The sequence below is a fragment of the Rhinolophus sinicus genome, chromosome 6 (genome assembly GCF_057876585.1).
Source record: "Rhinolophus sinicus isolate RSI-liver-muscle chromosome 6, RSI-T2T, whole genome shotgun sequence".
Taxonomy (NCBI): Eukaryota; Metazoa; Chordata; class Mammalia; order Chiroptera; family Rhinolophidae; genus Rhinolophus; species Rhinolophus sinicus.
The window spans coordinates 28,899,611-28,912,855 of NC_142506.1; the positions used below are offsets into that span (position 1 = coordinate 28,899,611).

The 13,245-nt window shown below is 42.4% G+C and overlaps 1 protein-coding gene across 1 annotated transcript; it reads right to left on the minus strand.

Annotated features, from left to right (window-relative positions):
• Nucleotides 1-4,636: 4,636 nt before the first annotated feature.
• ODF1 (outer dense fiber of sperm tails 1) lies at nucleotides 4,637-12,984 on the minus strand. Its single transcript, XM_019717461.3, has 2 exons — nucleotides 12,572-12,984; nucleotides 4,637-5,586 (listed from the first exon to the last, which is right to left on the minus strand). Exons 1-2 carry the CDS (start codon nucleotides 12,889-12,891, stop codon nucleotides 5,127-5,129), a joined length of 780 nt encoding a protein of 259 aa, XP_019573020.2. The 5' UTR covers nucleotides 12,892-12,984; the 3' UTR covers nucleotides 4,637-5,126.
• Nucleotides 12,985-13,245: the final 261 nt, after the last annotated feature.

Sequence of the window (13,245 nt, forward strand, 5' to 3'; positions counted from 1 at the left end):
CCTTTTAGGATTCCTCCCCCTCCCCCTTCCTAGGAGGTGAAACCACCTCAAAAGCCCCTGGCCAGTCTCTGAAGGCTAAAAATATTTGACACTGATGATATGGGAAGGTGACTAAGCTGCTGACTCAAAAAAACCCAACTTTCTCTTCCAAGATAATTGCCTAATCTATTACCAAATTGTTTTGCCCAGACAAATCCTGGCCTCATGCTTTCCTGCCGTTTTTGCATTTTTCTTCAAGGACTGCCAGTTTGGCTCAAACACATTTTTTGTGCTTGTTCCCTTTAGTTCTGCTGCTGTCTCAGGTGTTATCCTAATGATCTGTATTAGCCCCTGAACACCTAGACTAGGAGACTCTGACTGCACACAGGCAACACCTGAGGACCACGTGCTCACACCCTCAAACCAGGATACAGCATTTGAAATCTGGGCTGTCCCAAAAATCTGGGATATATAATCATTATTATAGAACCAACACTAAACCTTGATCCAGTTTCAATTTATACGGTTCCTACAAACATATGGAAATAACCACAAACATGGGAAAAAACCAGTAAACAAAGCTAGTGCAACTGTGTCTGACAGTAGTTGTTTTTACAGTCATGGTGACCATATTCCTGTAATTTTCTGATGCAGTAATTAGTTTCAAATGTTCCATTAGCGGAAACATTTTTAATGCTGAATATTATGAGTCTTTTAATGTTATATTGTTTTCAATAAAAGCAGTTCTTTGTACGTAAAGTATAATGGTTTCTACACCACTACAAGACTTTTCATCTAAAATCACTGACCAGATGACGACGTGAGCTACCCCAGCCCTGGAGTCGCCCCAGCCCAGACGCCAGATAGTGAGTGAAGAAATCTCCAGAAGATTCCACCTATTTAGGTCTTCCTAAATGGAGCGAAGACAAAGCATCCCGCCCCCCACCCCCTAACCCCTGCACGTTGCCGCCTGTCTGAATTTCTGACCTACAAATCCATGAATGTAAAAAAAAAAAAATTGTTGCTTTACACCAAAAAAAATCACCAGAGTAAAACTTTTATCAGACCATTTTCTTAATTTAGTGTATGAATATATAGTTATTACTGAAGTTTTAGTTGAAGAAAAAGGGTATCTTTCCCCAGTAGTTCCAGACTAAAAATTCCAGATATTCTGATGCTTGGTGGTCCCCACTCCACCAAGGGCAGAAGTTCCTCCAACCACATGGGGTCATGCCCCTACCAGTGGGGAGCCCTCTACTGTGCAACGAGAAAGGTGACCAACTGGAAGAGACTCTCAGTGGTGGACCAGTTGCCTCAGGAACAGTGAATGCTGAGTTTCCAACACCCTTGCTGGCACCTTGGCTCCAGGACTCTTCTGGCCTGTCACATTCTCTGAAGCACATCCAAGGCCCTGGAACCCCGGCTTCACCATCTGTCAAAGGCCAGGTTTATGAGCTGTCAAGGTGTGGCACTACATCTGCCAGGGTTTCTGGCCTGTGTGTGACTAATACAGGTACCAGGCCTCGGGACAGGTTAAGGAGAAGAGTACTTAAGTCTGTCAACTTTTAGACGGTAGTCAGGACCCCAAGGCCTAAGCAGTGGATATATTTTGTTTTTGTTTTATAACTTTAGAGATAGGAACCAATAATTACCTGTACATCTCCAGACTGGAAAGATGTGCTTCTGGGTCAGTATCAAAAAACAGGTGCCCCCTGAGTCCGTCTCCCACCCATGATCCCAAATCATGTTGACTCATCCAGGAGTGTGTTGAGAATTCTGCTACAATAAATGCCCCAAACCCTACACTCTTTGCTTGAATCTGGGTCCCCCAGAAACACCCTCCCCCCTTACCATAGTCTTCTGGTTTCGTTATCAATTTTACCTCAACTTTCAGCATAATGTTTTCAGCCAAAAGACTCAATCAGTGTGCCAAATTTTTCCAGTCTCTGGTACTTACTCATAGGTAGGGTTTGTATGAGAGAGAAGGGGGGAGAGAGAGAGAGAGAGAGAGAGAGAGAGAGAGAGACAGAATGGAGGTGGGGGTGGGGTGGGAGTGGTAGGGACAGACAGGCAGAGGCAGAGACAGTTAGACACACAGAGTGAATGAGTTTCTGTGTAGGGAAGAGAGGTTGAGATAATTTAAAATTACTTATCCTACTAGTTCTAAGGACATGAACAGTGCACTAAATGAAATTATTTTACAATGACTAAAGAACAGTCAACTGAGAATCTTTAATGTCATTGTATAAAGTAATTTACTACAAGTTTTGAAAGAAATCACTCAAACAATACATGATAGCCATTGGATATGGATTCCCCTGGACCTTGTACCCGAAAAACTTTTTATTTATGATACTATTAAACAGCTCTTTGGCTCTAGAATGTATTGCATGTTCACTAAGAAGTATAATTATTTTCATCTCCAACCGTAATTCCACAATATTTACCAAGCATGTTTATTAGAAGGTGGTATATTTACTTAACTTATATGTTCAGTCATTATAACATGCTGGACAGTGAGGAAACTCAGAGTCTCCCTCATCTTCCAGTTACCCTCTGTTCCAATTTCTTGCCTCTCCCGACTCCAGAGTCACCTCCTTTCGCTTCTCCCACCTGGTAGATGGAATAGGGCATTTTCTTTGGACTCTGATCTGCTAGTGCATTAAAGGCCAGGGGAGAGCTGTCCAAACCCAGGGCTCCATCCAACCAGTGAAAGACAAGTTTGGAAACAGCAAATGTTTCTTCTTCCTCCTCCCTTCTTGTACCCACGCTCACCTCCTTCTCAGGAACCCAGTTCGTCATGCAATAAGCCCCGCGTTATGACTTTCCTCGAAGACTCAGACAAAGCCCACCTCCAAGCTCTGCCGCCCGCTCTGGCTCGCTTCGCCTCCCACACTCCTTCTCTGATGTTGAGGGCCACTTAACATCCACACCATATAATTTAGTTCTTGATTACATAGCGTCAAGTGTCTTGACAATTATATCACAGTTGTGAGTCTTGCCTTCATTATGAGAAGCTCCTGGAAAAATACTTCTCATTGTTAACAGCTCCTGGCATTGTGCTTTGTTCATAGCAGGTACTCAATAAACTCTTGCCTTTGTATCAGGTCTTTCCTTGTGAGGGTAGTGAGCAGACTCAAGCAACCAAACCACCTCAGGCCAGGCTCTGAGCTAGGGTGGGGGTGGGGGTAGGGGGAAGGCCTCTGGCTTCCCTGAGGTATCCTGCAAGGCAGTGATGGCAATAGTGCATTCCATGGAAATGCCCAAGGCCTGTCTGGGGGGCCCCTCTGACCTCTCCTAGCCCTTGTAAATTCAGTGTCTTTGGAACTCCCTTCTCCCCCAATTCCTCTACAGCACCTCTTCTTGAATTCAATTTGAGGTATTTGTGAAAAGATGTGTTTTTCTCTCCATCTCCACAGCAGAGCACACAGTAACCGGCACTTAAAATGATAAAGTCTGTCTGGCAGGATGGGTGAATGAGTTGCTGGACTAACATAGGAGACTGAGTAGGTGGATGGGTAAATAAAAGAATGAACCAGGTGTGCCTTGGAATGGCGCCCTCCAGAGGACAGAGATCCCTACTTGTTCAAGACCTCAGTGGGATTCCATTAACCACAGGGTGGAATTTTTTCAAAATATTTTCAAAAATCTGTAATTTAGAAACTAGAATATTTATGAACATGTAATCAAAATATGGCAAGACACGTATAAAGCTAACTCTAGAGTTTGATACACACAAACATTCACTTATACCTAGTTGCTAGGTAATACATTTTTGAAATGTTCAATGTTTTTTATTCACCACCTATATTAGAGGGCCATTACTTTCCTCAAGTGAAAGCAAAATATGTCTGCTATCACCACCAATATTCTTTACCTTGAACTTGAAGGAAGCTTTTAAAGAAAAAAGGCTGGGAGAGCTTTAAGATCCTGTTCAGAATTTCTCAACTTTAGCTTCATGTTTGAATTACCTGGGGAGGCTTTTGAAAGTCTTGATGCCCAGACTGCGCTTCAAATCTATTGCATTAGAATCTCTGGAGATGGGACCCAGGCATTGGTATTTTTTTTCCTTTTCCTGTCTTAAAACATTTTTTTCTTGAGTTTTCTTTTTTCATTTATTTTATTTTCTTTTATGGTTTGGCAACCATATTTTTAAAGCTCCCCAGGTGACTCCTGTGTGTAGCCAAGGCTGAACCACGGCTTTAACCCATGTGTAGCTGAGACTAATGAAAAGACTTACTGTGCAAACATGAGGGTTTTATGTTCCCTGTAAGAGTCAGGTCTGAAACAGCCCGTGTCCTCACTCTGATCCCTGCCCATCATCTCTTTCTTCCTTCACACTTATTTCTGTCTTGGCGGTCAGGAATCGCTCCTGGGCCATGCCAATGAGGATCCAAACTCAGCTGAACTACACTATCGTTTTGTGAAAGCTGTATTTTCCCACTCATAAACTTTGAACTGAACTTCTCAGCCTAGAAGGAGTTTTAGGAACTGAGAAAAGGAGATAGTTAAAATAAATCCTGAGGAGGTTGCAAACCACCCTGAGCCAGAGTTGGCCATTCCCTCGAATCATAGGAAAGTTGAGAAATGACAAGCCATATGCCCCCCACCCCACCCTCAGTAAGTGAACATGCTCCCCCATACTTTTGTTCTCTGATTGTTGTCCAGAAAAAAAGCTCACCACAGTTTGCTTGGGGTGTCACGTTCTCTCTAATGTCCTCTACTGCAGCAGCTTTTAAAAAGCACTTCCTTCAACCCTAACTAGTCCATTTCTGCTTTGATAGTTTGGTTTCTGGGCTAAGTCATTTCATGGAACCATTTGGAAAAAACAGTGTCTAGAGATGTCCCCCAAAAAAGTATCTTTTCCAGGAATTTGGCAGTCATCAGGTCTAAAGGAGGACACAGCGGGGCAGATCTCACCATCTTATTTTCCACTTCCATCCATTAATTCGTCCTATGCCCACTCACTGAGCAGGACTCCTGTAGTGAGTGGAACCAAAAAACTTGCACACAACACCCGTGGGTTGCAGTTATGTATTCAGTTTCCTGCCTACGGGACTAACACGGCCTGGGAAGGGGAAAAGAAACACTGGAAGAGCTGCCTGGATGGAGTAACTGACTTCTACTAAGTCATGGCTTCCTACACTTTACAAAATCATCTTCCTACAGGAAAATCGGCTCCCACAAGGGTAGCAAGGGTTGCAAGGGTCACATGGGTTGCAGGGGCTGCAGGGGCTGCAGGGGCTGCAGGGGCTGCAGGGGCTGCAGGGGTTGCAGGGGTTGCAGGGGTTGCAGGGGCTGCAGGGAGAAGTGCAAGGGTAGCAAGGAGACTCTATCTTGACGCAACTGCCGAGCCCATAGGAGTAGGTTACGTCCTTTTCATCGACACACGGCGGCAAGCTGAACTCTTTGCAGATGTTCATGTAGCTGTACTTTTTCGATCCCAGGCAGTCGTACCTGTTCTCGCGCTCTGCCGACACACACACCTTTCCGTCTTTCACTCGAACTTTGACTTGATCAGGTTCAAAGCCGCACACGTTCACCGATCCTAAAATGTTACTGCTACAGCACGATGAGGCCAGAATTCTATTTGTTGTTCTCCTCAGTCTGAAATTTAGAAAAAGGGTGAGAGGAAGAGGCTCAGAAGACCTCAGAATTCAGGCAGAGCTTGAGAAACAATATTTTGATCTCTATTTTGTTTTAATAGCAAGAGTAAACACTAGTCATCGTGAAAAGTCAAGCTGCGCAGACGTGTATAAAGTGAAAAATAAAAGGCCTCCATGGAAATCATGTTCTTCCACAGGTAAACCTCTGTTAACAACAGATGAGTGCTTGGCCTTCCAGATTTTTCTCTTGTATTTAAATCCCAGTTCCTCCTCTTATTAGTTAAAGAACCTTGGCAGGTTCCTGAATCTGTCTGTGCCTCGGTTTCCTGTCTGTAAAATGGAAATAATGACAGTATCTGCAGCACAGTATTGAAGCATTAGATGAAAGTATGTATTTTGCTTAACACTGTGCTTGGCACATTATAAGTCCTGCTTAATTATTACCATGATCATTATTATTACTACTATTATAGGTAGACTCAGAGTATTTTTTTTAAAAGGGGATCCAACTAATAAGATACCATTTAAAATTTGCATTTTAGAGATGGCTGTCAGCCTCAGAATCCAACCCTGTTGGCCCACAGGACTGGTACCACCACTGGGCCATCACCCAGACTCAGCCTGAAGGCTCCATCAACAAACAACAAGGCAGGATGCCAGGGCCTGGCTCTGCCTGAGGGATCCTGTCTCCTTCTGTCTGAGGATGCTCCAGGCTCTGAATGGCTGGCCCAGCAGGGGCAATCAGCTTGGAGGGCCTGTGTGCTGGATCTGAGTCCTACGAGCTTGCAAGGGCTGATGGCACACATCCATTCCCACCTCCTCATCCAGTGACTTCACGTTGATAGCTTGAAATCTATCATGGTGGGAATATTTACACCATGGACATCGGTAAACACTACAAATCAAGGTTTTTCTCCTCCCCACCCCCACCCCCACCCCCAGAGCTTGTTGTTAAATACCATTACTTGTGGCCCCTGGAGCAGCAAGCACAGATCTCCATGGTTCCTATGGAGCAGCCTTGTTGCTGTGTGTGAATCCTTAATAATAAAATGACAGTAACAGAAGCGCACACTAATTGGTCACTTACAATACATCAAGAGGTAGTGAAGTGAAATGCTTAAGAAGAGCACAGGCTCTGGAACCAGGGTATTTAGGTTCAAATCTTGGCTCTGCCATGTGGACAAGCTACTGAATCTCTGTGTCAGTTTCCTCATCTGTAAATTTGGGACTTACTTCTAGGGTTGTTGTGATGCTTAAATTAATGAATGAAAGGTATTTGTGATAGTGCTTGGCACATGATTAGGATGTTGGGCTTTTGTCTTTTTTCTTTCCCCCCAAAATGTACCATGATAAGTGCTAAGCTGGTGAAAGCACTGTTTTATTTAATCTTCACAATAGCCCTGTAATGCAGATGTAATTATTACCATTTTATCGATGAGAAGAAGATAAAGGTGGTGAATGGCAGAGTCTAGATTCAAATTCAGGCGTGTTAATGTCAAGGTTATGGTTTTAACCACCAGTTAGATTGAGCTCTCACCCTCTGCAGACTGGCATAAGCCCTGTGTGTTCTGGCCTGACTCAGGGTCCATTTTCTTTCTAATTGCCTGATCCTTCCAAAAACAACCTAATGCTCTGCAATGGCCTTTGTTTTATCCCTTATGTTTAAAAAATATGTATATCTATGTTCTAAGAAACACTCCTGGAAGATCATATTGCATCCCTTGGCCTCCAAAGGAAGGTCTTAGAGTGTGTAATTTCTAGAACTTCTACTTCAAGGAGTCTGGACTCATTGATTAATTGGTTTCAAATACAGTTTTAGTTCTTACTTATATACTGAATTTTGTTTATATACTTACTTTTTGATGCATAAGTTATACAAGTTCATTGTGGAAAACTCAGAAAATACATATAAGCAAAAAGATGTAATATTTTTAAAAATACTCATAATCCTATATATTTAACATTTTCTTCCATGTGTGTATCTATTTCAACATACATACATACATATATATATATATATATATATATATATATATATATATATTATATATAGAGAGAGTTTTGTGTGTGTTCTTATGAAGTCATGCTATACATACTGCTTTGAATATGTTATTTTTACTTTATATGCCCTAACATGATTGGTTTAACTGCAGCGTGATCCCTTGTACTGAAGGTGATAAACCAAGGCTCTTAGTGACTAATTCCAAAATGGTCCAATAGAATGCTGCCCTAGAAGATGCTGAGGCCAACAGAAAATGTATGCCAGGCACCCAGAGGACGGTGGCAGTCATTCAGTTCCAGTTCCACCCCAGTCCAAACGATCCTGGAGTGGTATGGGGCCCAAATGTCTTTCATGCTCTTCATATGCCGGGGTACTGATAGGCCATACTAAGAAGAAAGGAAGACAACTGGACTTTCTTTAAAATCTTTAAAGATTTCACCTGGTGGTGAATTAAGTAATGAAGGTATCAAGAGGCCTATCTCTACCCAAGAGCAAAGGGAGGCGGGCTTTCCTCTAGCTGTCCTTGGAGTACTTTGCTTTTTCTCCTACATTAGACCTCTTCCAAAGACCCATTAACTATTCCTCTTTGCCCATGTGTCTTTCCCTTTGTCTTCTTTCTTCTCCTCCTTCCCTTCTTTTCCTGCCTTGCCTTTCTTCTCCAGACATTTGGATGGTATTGAAGAACAATGTCACCCAGCAGGAGCAGAGCAGCAGAATGTAGGTGCATCTGAGTCCCCAGCAGGACTTATTAAAACACCGGTGGCTAGGTGGCACCCACAGAGTTTCTGACTCAGCAGGTTGCAGAGGAGCCGAGGATTTGCATTTCTAAAAGTTCCAGGTGGTACTCCCACTGCTGGTCCAGAGACCAGCCTCTGCGACCCACTGACCAGACTCAGGCAAACCTGGTTTCAATTCCCAGCTTTCCCACCTCCTGATGATCAAGACATAGCTGCTAAGTCTGTTTCATGCTCTATAAGATGGCCAAGAGGGTACAAGGATTAAATCAAGTGGAAGTGCAAGGGATGTGGTTTTCACTCAAGAAAAGATAACACTCTTTATCAGGCTGTACAATCTGAAGTTTTATATGACCAAACACCAAGTCCTGTATCATTAAACAACAGGACCAAACCAAAAAGTAGACATGCATTTGGCCTAGATGGGCAGCAGCTCCTCCCCACCTACCGGTGCGTGCGGGAGATTGTTGATGAGAGGGCGTGGTCCCCTCTGGCTTCCACACAGGGAAGTAGGAGGGCTCTCCTCTCAGTGGGAAGGCCTGCCGTTCACCAGCCATACAGCCCCCAGGGCTCCCCTCTCTGGGCCTCCGTGTTTAACTAGGCCCTGACCTCTGGGTCAGAGAATGGTGGGATGGAAAGATTTCCCTGAGGGCTGAGACCTAGGCCAGGCACTGCTAGATAGGCACAGATGTCACCATGAGGGCTGTCATCAGCCTTGAAAGTAAGAGTGATTAAAAAAAAAAAAAAGAAAGAGTGATTCAATGAAAACTTATTCTCAGAATGTGAAGGGGCAAACAAGAAAAGAATGAGAAGGTGGTTTTTGAAGTTTTTAGAAGATGAGGTGCCCTTTGTATGGGATTTTCAAGGGAATTTTTTGTTGAGACTCAAGCCAAGCACTGGTCCTTGGGTGAGTGCAGGGCAGCACAGTCTGAGGGTCAGTTTCTGGGTGTTGGCAAAGGTGCAGGGTTGAGGCCACTGCAGCCCCGTGGTGTAGCTGCACATCAAGGTTCATTTGTCCACGAGGACTCTTGCCCGGTGTCAGACAGCAACGGGGCATCATTAATTAGCTGATAAACTCCCAAGGGCAAAATTGAGAAACAAAGTATCGTTTGTTTCTCCCTCTTTAGTACAAACGACAGGAGCCCACGAAGTGGCGGTGGATCAGGTGCAAACGTAAGTGAGGCTGGTAGCAGAGTTTCTTACAAAGGAAACCAAATTCAATTCCCTCAGACCCTCTGAATGCAGAAGAGGAAGGAAGAGTCAGGAAACAGCTAGTGCGTGCTTGCTGTGCTAAAGGTACTTTGGGGAGGACAAGAGAAAAAAGCTAAAGCAACAACAGTACTTACGTGGGTCTCTACTAAGGAAGATACTGCCAAAGTATCTCTTGAAGCTGCTGCTCAGTAAATAATGGAAAAAGATTGGACTTTCTATACCCAGTCTAAAAAAATACCACACACACACACACACACACACACACACACAAATATACACGCAGGCACACACACAATCAAACAACACACACTCAAGAGTGTTCTCAACAAACTCTTGGGGAAAATTACAAATTGTTAGCCAAGCCTTATTATCAGTTATTAAAGGATCACCCAAGACAGAGCAGACTGGCACCCACACAGAGAAACAATTCCAATGGGGCTATGGCAACTACAGACCAGGGAATCTTTCTTTCCCGTTTGGCAAAGAACCTTCTGGATGACCCAGCATGGCATCTGAAAGGACATGTCATACCTAACCAAACTGCTAGCATTCTTTAAAGGGGTAAAAGTTCATGAGAATATGATTTCTAAACTCAAAAATCCTTGGGCGAGGTTTCACACCAAAAATTGTTTAAAAAAAATTGAATCAACATGATATTTCTGGGTATATTTAGTCATGGATTGGGGAACTAGCTGAGAGATAAGAAAAAAGGGCATTTCACTGGAAGAAAAATATATTAACAGAGAGAGTCCTCTGGGATTGGGGCTAGATCAGGGTTTAACATTTTCATCCATATTCAGGAAAATTGAATATCTAGGTTTGCAGGTGACACTAAGCCCTACTGGATAGTGAAATGTCAAGCTTCCGAAATAGAGCATTGGAGGGTTTCACAAGGTGGTGTGAATGTTCTGAAAGTGGCTGGGAGGAGATAAAAGAGGGCAAGTCTGAGGTCATTTCTAAAATGGACTTAGATTTATCAGTTCAGAAACCTGGGAATTAGTGTAAAGACATCACCAGCTTTATATACTGCCACAGGCACAGAAAAAAAATCAACAAAACTCCAGACATTGTCAGGAAAAGTATCACAAACCATAGAAAGCATTACCGTGTGTAGAAACCACACTGCCAAGTAGTAATCTTGACGTTGTACCTACTGCACGCCAAGAAATAGGGCCTCCTGGAGCAGGCAGAGGGTACCCAGATGATAAAGAACAGAGAGGCATTCTCCGCTGGAGAGAGTGGAGAGTAGGGACAGCCAGGAGACAAAGGCTGAAAGGACTTGGCTCAAAGGTAATCAAGTACTCAAAGGTATAGGGAGAGCAGAAACAGATCTGCTCACAGGCAATCCTTCATTTAGACCAAATATTACAAAAGTATCCCTGACTCACAGTTTTTGTAACTTGATACTCTAAGGAACAAAAATAAAAATTGGTTCAAATTGAGTGTAGATGAGTTTATAAGCAATAGCCGCATCCCAGGTTATTGAGGGAGATTTGTTCCTGACCTTTGGTGACTGATGACCTGGACAATAGTTGCCTTATTGCCTTTTGCAGTGACACATCACTGTCATTGTTGTCAAGGGTCTTGCTCTGTCTCTCTCTGTTTATCTATCTATCTATCTCTATCTATCTATCTATCTATCTATCTATCTATCTATCTATCTATCTATCTATCTCCATCCATCCATCCATCCATCCATCCATCCATCCATCCATCCATCTATCTATCTATCCATCCATCCATCCTACCATCCTATCTACCTAATCTATTAATCTATCATCAGGTAAGATGATATTGTTTAAGGGTACAAACTTGCAATGAGGAGTAAATAAGTCTTGGAGATCTAATGTGCAGTATAGTGACTATAGGCAACAATATTGTATCATAATCATCAAACTTACTAAGAGACTAGAACGTAATTATTCCAACCACTGAAAAGAAGTGATAATTATGTAATGTGATAGAGGTGCTAATTATCACTACAATGGCCATCATATGACAATATATAAATGTATCAAATTAACATGCTGCACACCTTACACTTACATTGTTATATGTCAAATATATTTCAATAAAAAAACTATCACCTATTCATGCCCATCTTTTAAAAAAATAGTAGTATATTAAATAGTTTGTCTGCACCTTAATTTTTTCACTTAATACATCAATACATAAAAGTCTGCATCAATGATTTTTACATCTACATATCATTTCAATATATGGATGTACCAGAATTTATTTAACCAGCGTACAGTGCTTTCAACCATTTTTTTTAAACAACAGTAATAGATTAAATGGCCTATGTACAAAGCAAGAAAAGGAAAGCTTTCTCCAGGCCAAAAAAACAAAATGTAATCAAACAAAATTTTTTAAAGTGGATTTTAAAATTACCCAATTCAATTAAAACCTTTTCATCTCTGTTCTGAAAGCTGAGACTCTCAGTTCTGTAGTTTATTTGCACAACCTTTACTAGAATTGGAGAAAGAATCTGACATAATAAACCCAACTCGAAATGAATTTTAAGTCTTTGTCTGGAGTTGGAGAATGGGAGAAAGGTTTTCCTACAAAACCCAGAAAATGCCTGTATTGTTTAATTTGCTCCCCTGCTCTTAAGCTTCTGGCAAACATTAAAGATTTGATCAATTATTATTACTTCTCTTGGAGTCATTTCTGTAAGTCCAAATATACTTAAATCACTTTACTCATAACCAGAAAAAATGTTTAGTTTGCTGCTTCCAATAGCTTTTTAATGACACCACTATTTCTTTCCCTCATTAAGGCCACATTATTTATCATTTTGGAACTCCAGCTATACACCAACAACAACCTGGCCAATCGACATCATTACGTTGTCTTTTGAGAATCTCATCCTTCCCATCATGGACCCATTTACTCTTCTTAAATCTTTGTTCAGTCACTAGAGTCATTACCTGGAACCCTTTTCATCTTTGTACCAGTATTGATTGGCACATTTTCTCCCCTATTCCAACTTACAAGGCTACCATACCAACTATACAAATATTAAAAAGTTCTTTTACTTAGCAAGCTCTCTCTTTTCATCCTCTATGGCTCGAATGGCTTTCCTCTCCAAACTTCTGAGAGATGGTCGAAGACAGTAAAGCTTGACATCACACAAGCAACAAGGGTAGAGATCGCACAGGCCGCAGGAGCGTGCTCGCTTTGAAGAGCACAAGCAGTATGGGTACGGGTGCAAGTCACAGCAGCAGTACGGGTGCATGTACAAGTCGCACAGGCACCGGGAGCTGAATTCATCGATGCATCTCAATTGCCTCAGCTCTCTGTCCACCTTCTTTATGTCCCTTCTAACACTGTCCAAAAGACAACTCAGTGCAGCCATTACAGTCACACCTTATTGTTCTGTGAGTACCTTTGGGAAATGGCACTCAGGGAAAAAAATTGTTCTAAGCTCTTCTCAGAAGTTTCTTTTAAAAATAAATGAGGCCCGCATGATTCACTTACTTTAAAGCTTGTGTTCTATGACCTCACCGCACTCTATGTAGGTCATAGTCCGTTGGTTACCATGGGAACTGTCCACAGTCCTTTCCAGAGGCCCTCCTTAGAGTTACAAAGTTACTCTCAGAACTATACTAACGTGGAGATTTCATTCTTGAAGTGGGATGGGTCCCCCAAGCAATCACCTTTTCAGCGTCCATGGGGCTAACGTTTAATGTCCTTGACCTCTGTGTGTAAG

What these genes read in the sequence shown, in the direction of transcription:
- ODF1 (XM_019717461.3), bottom strand. Translation starts at nt 12,891, where the DNA reads ATGGCTGCACTGAGTTGTCTTTTGGACAGTGTTAGAAGGGACATAAAG. An exon ending in GAAAAGAGAGAGCTTGCTAA is followed by an intron (nt 5,587 to 12,571) that starts GTAAAAGAACTT and finishes TCTAAATTTCAG; the next exon opens with ACTGAGGAGAACAACAAATA.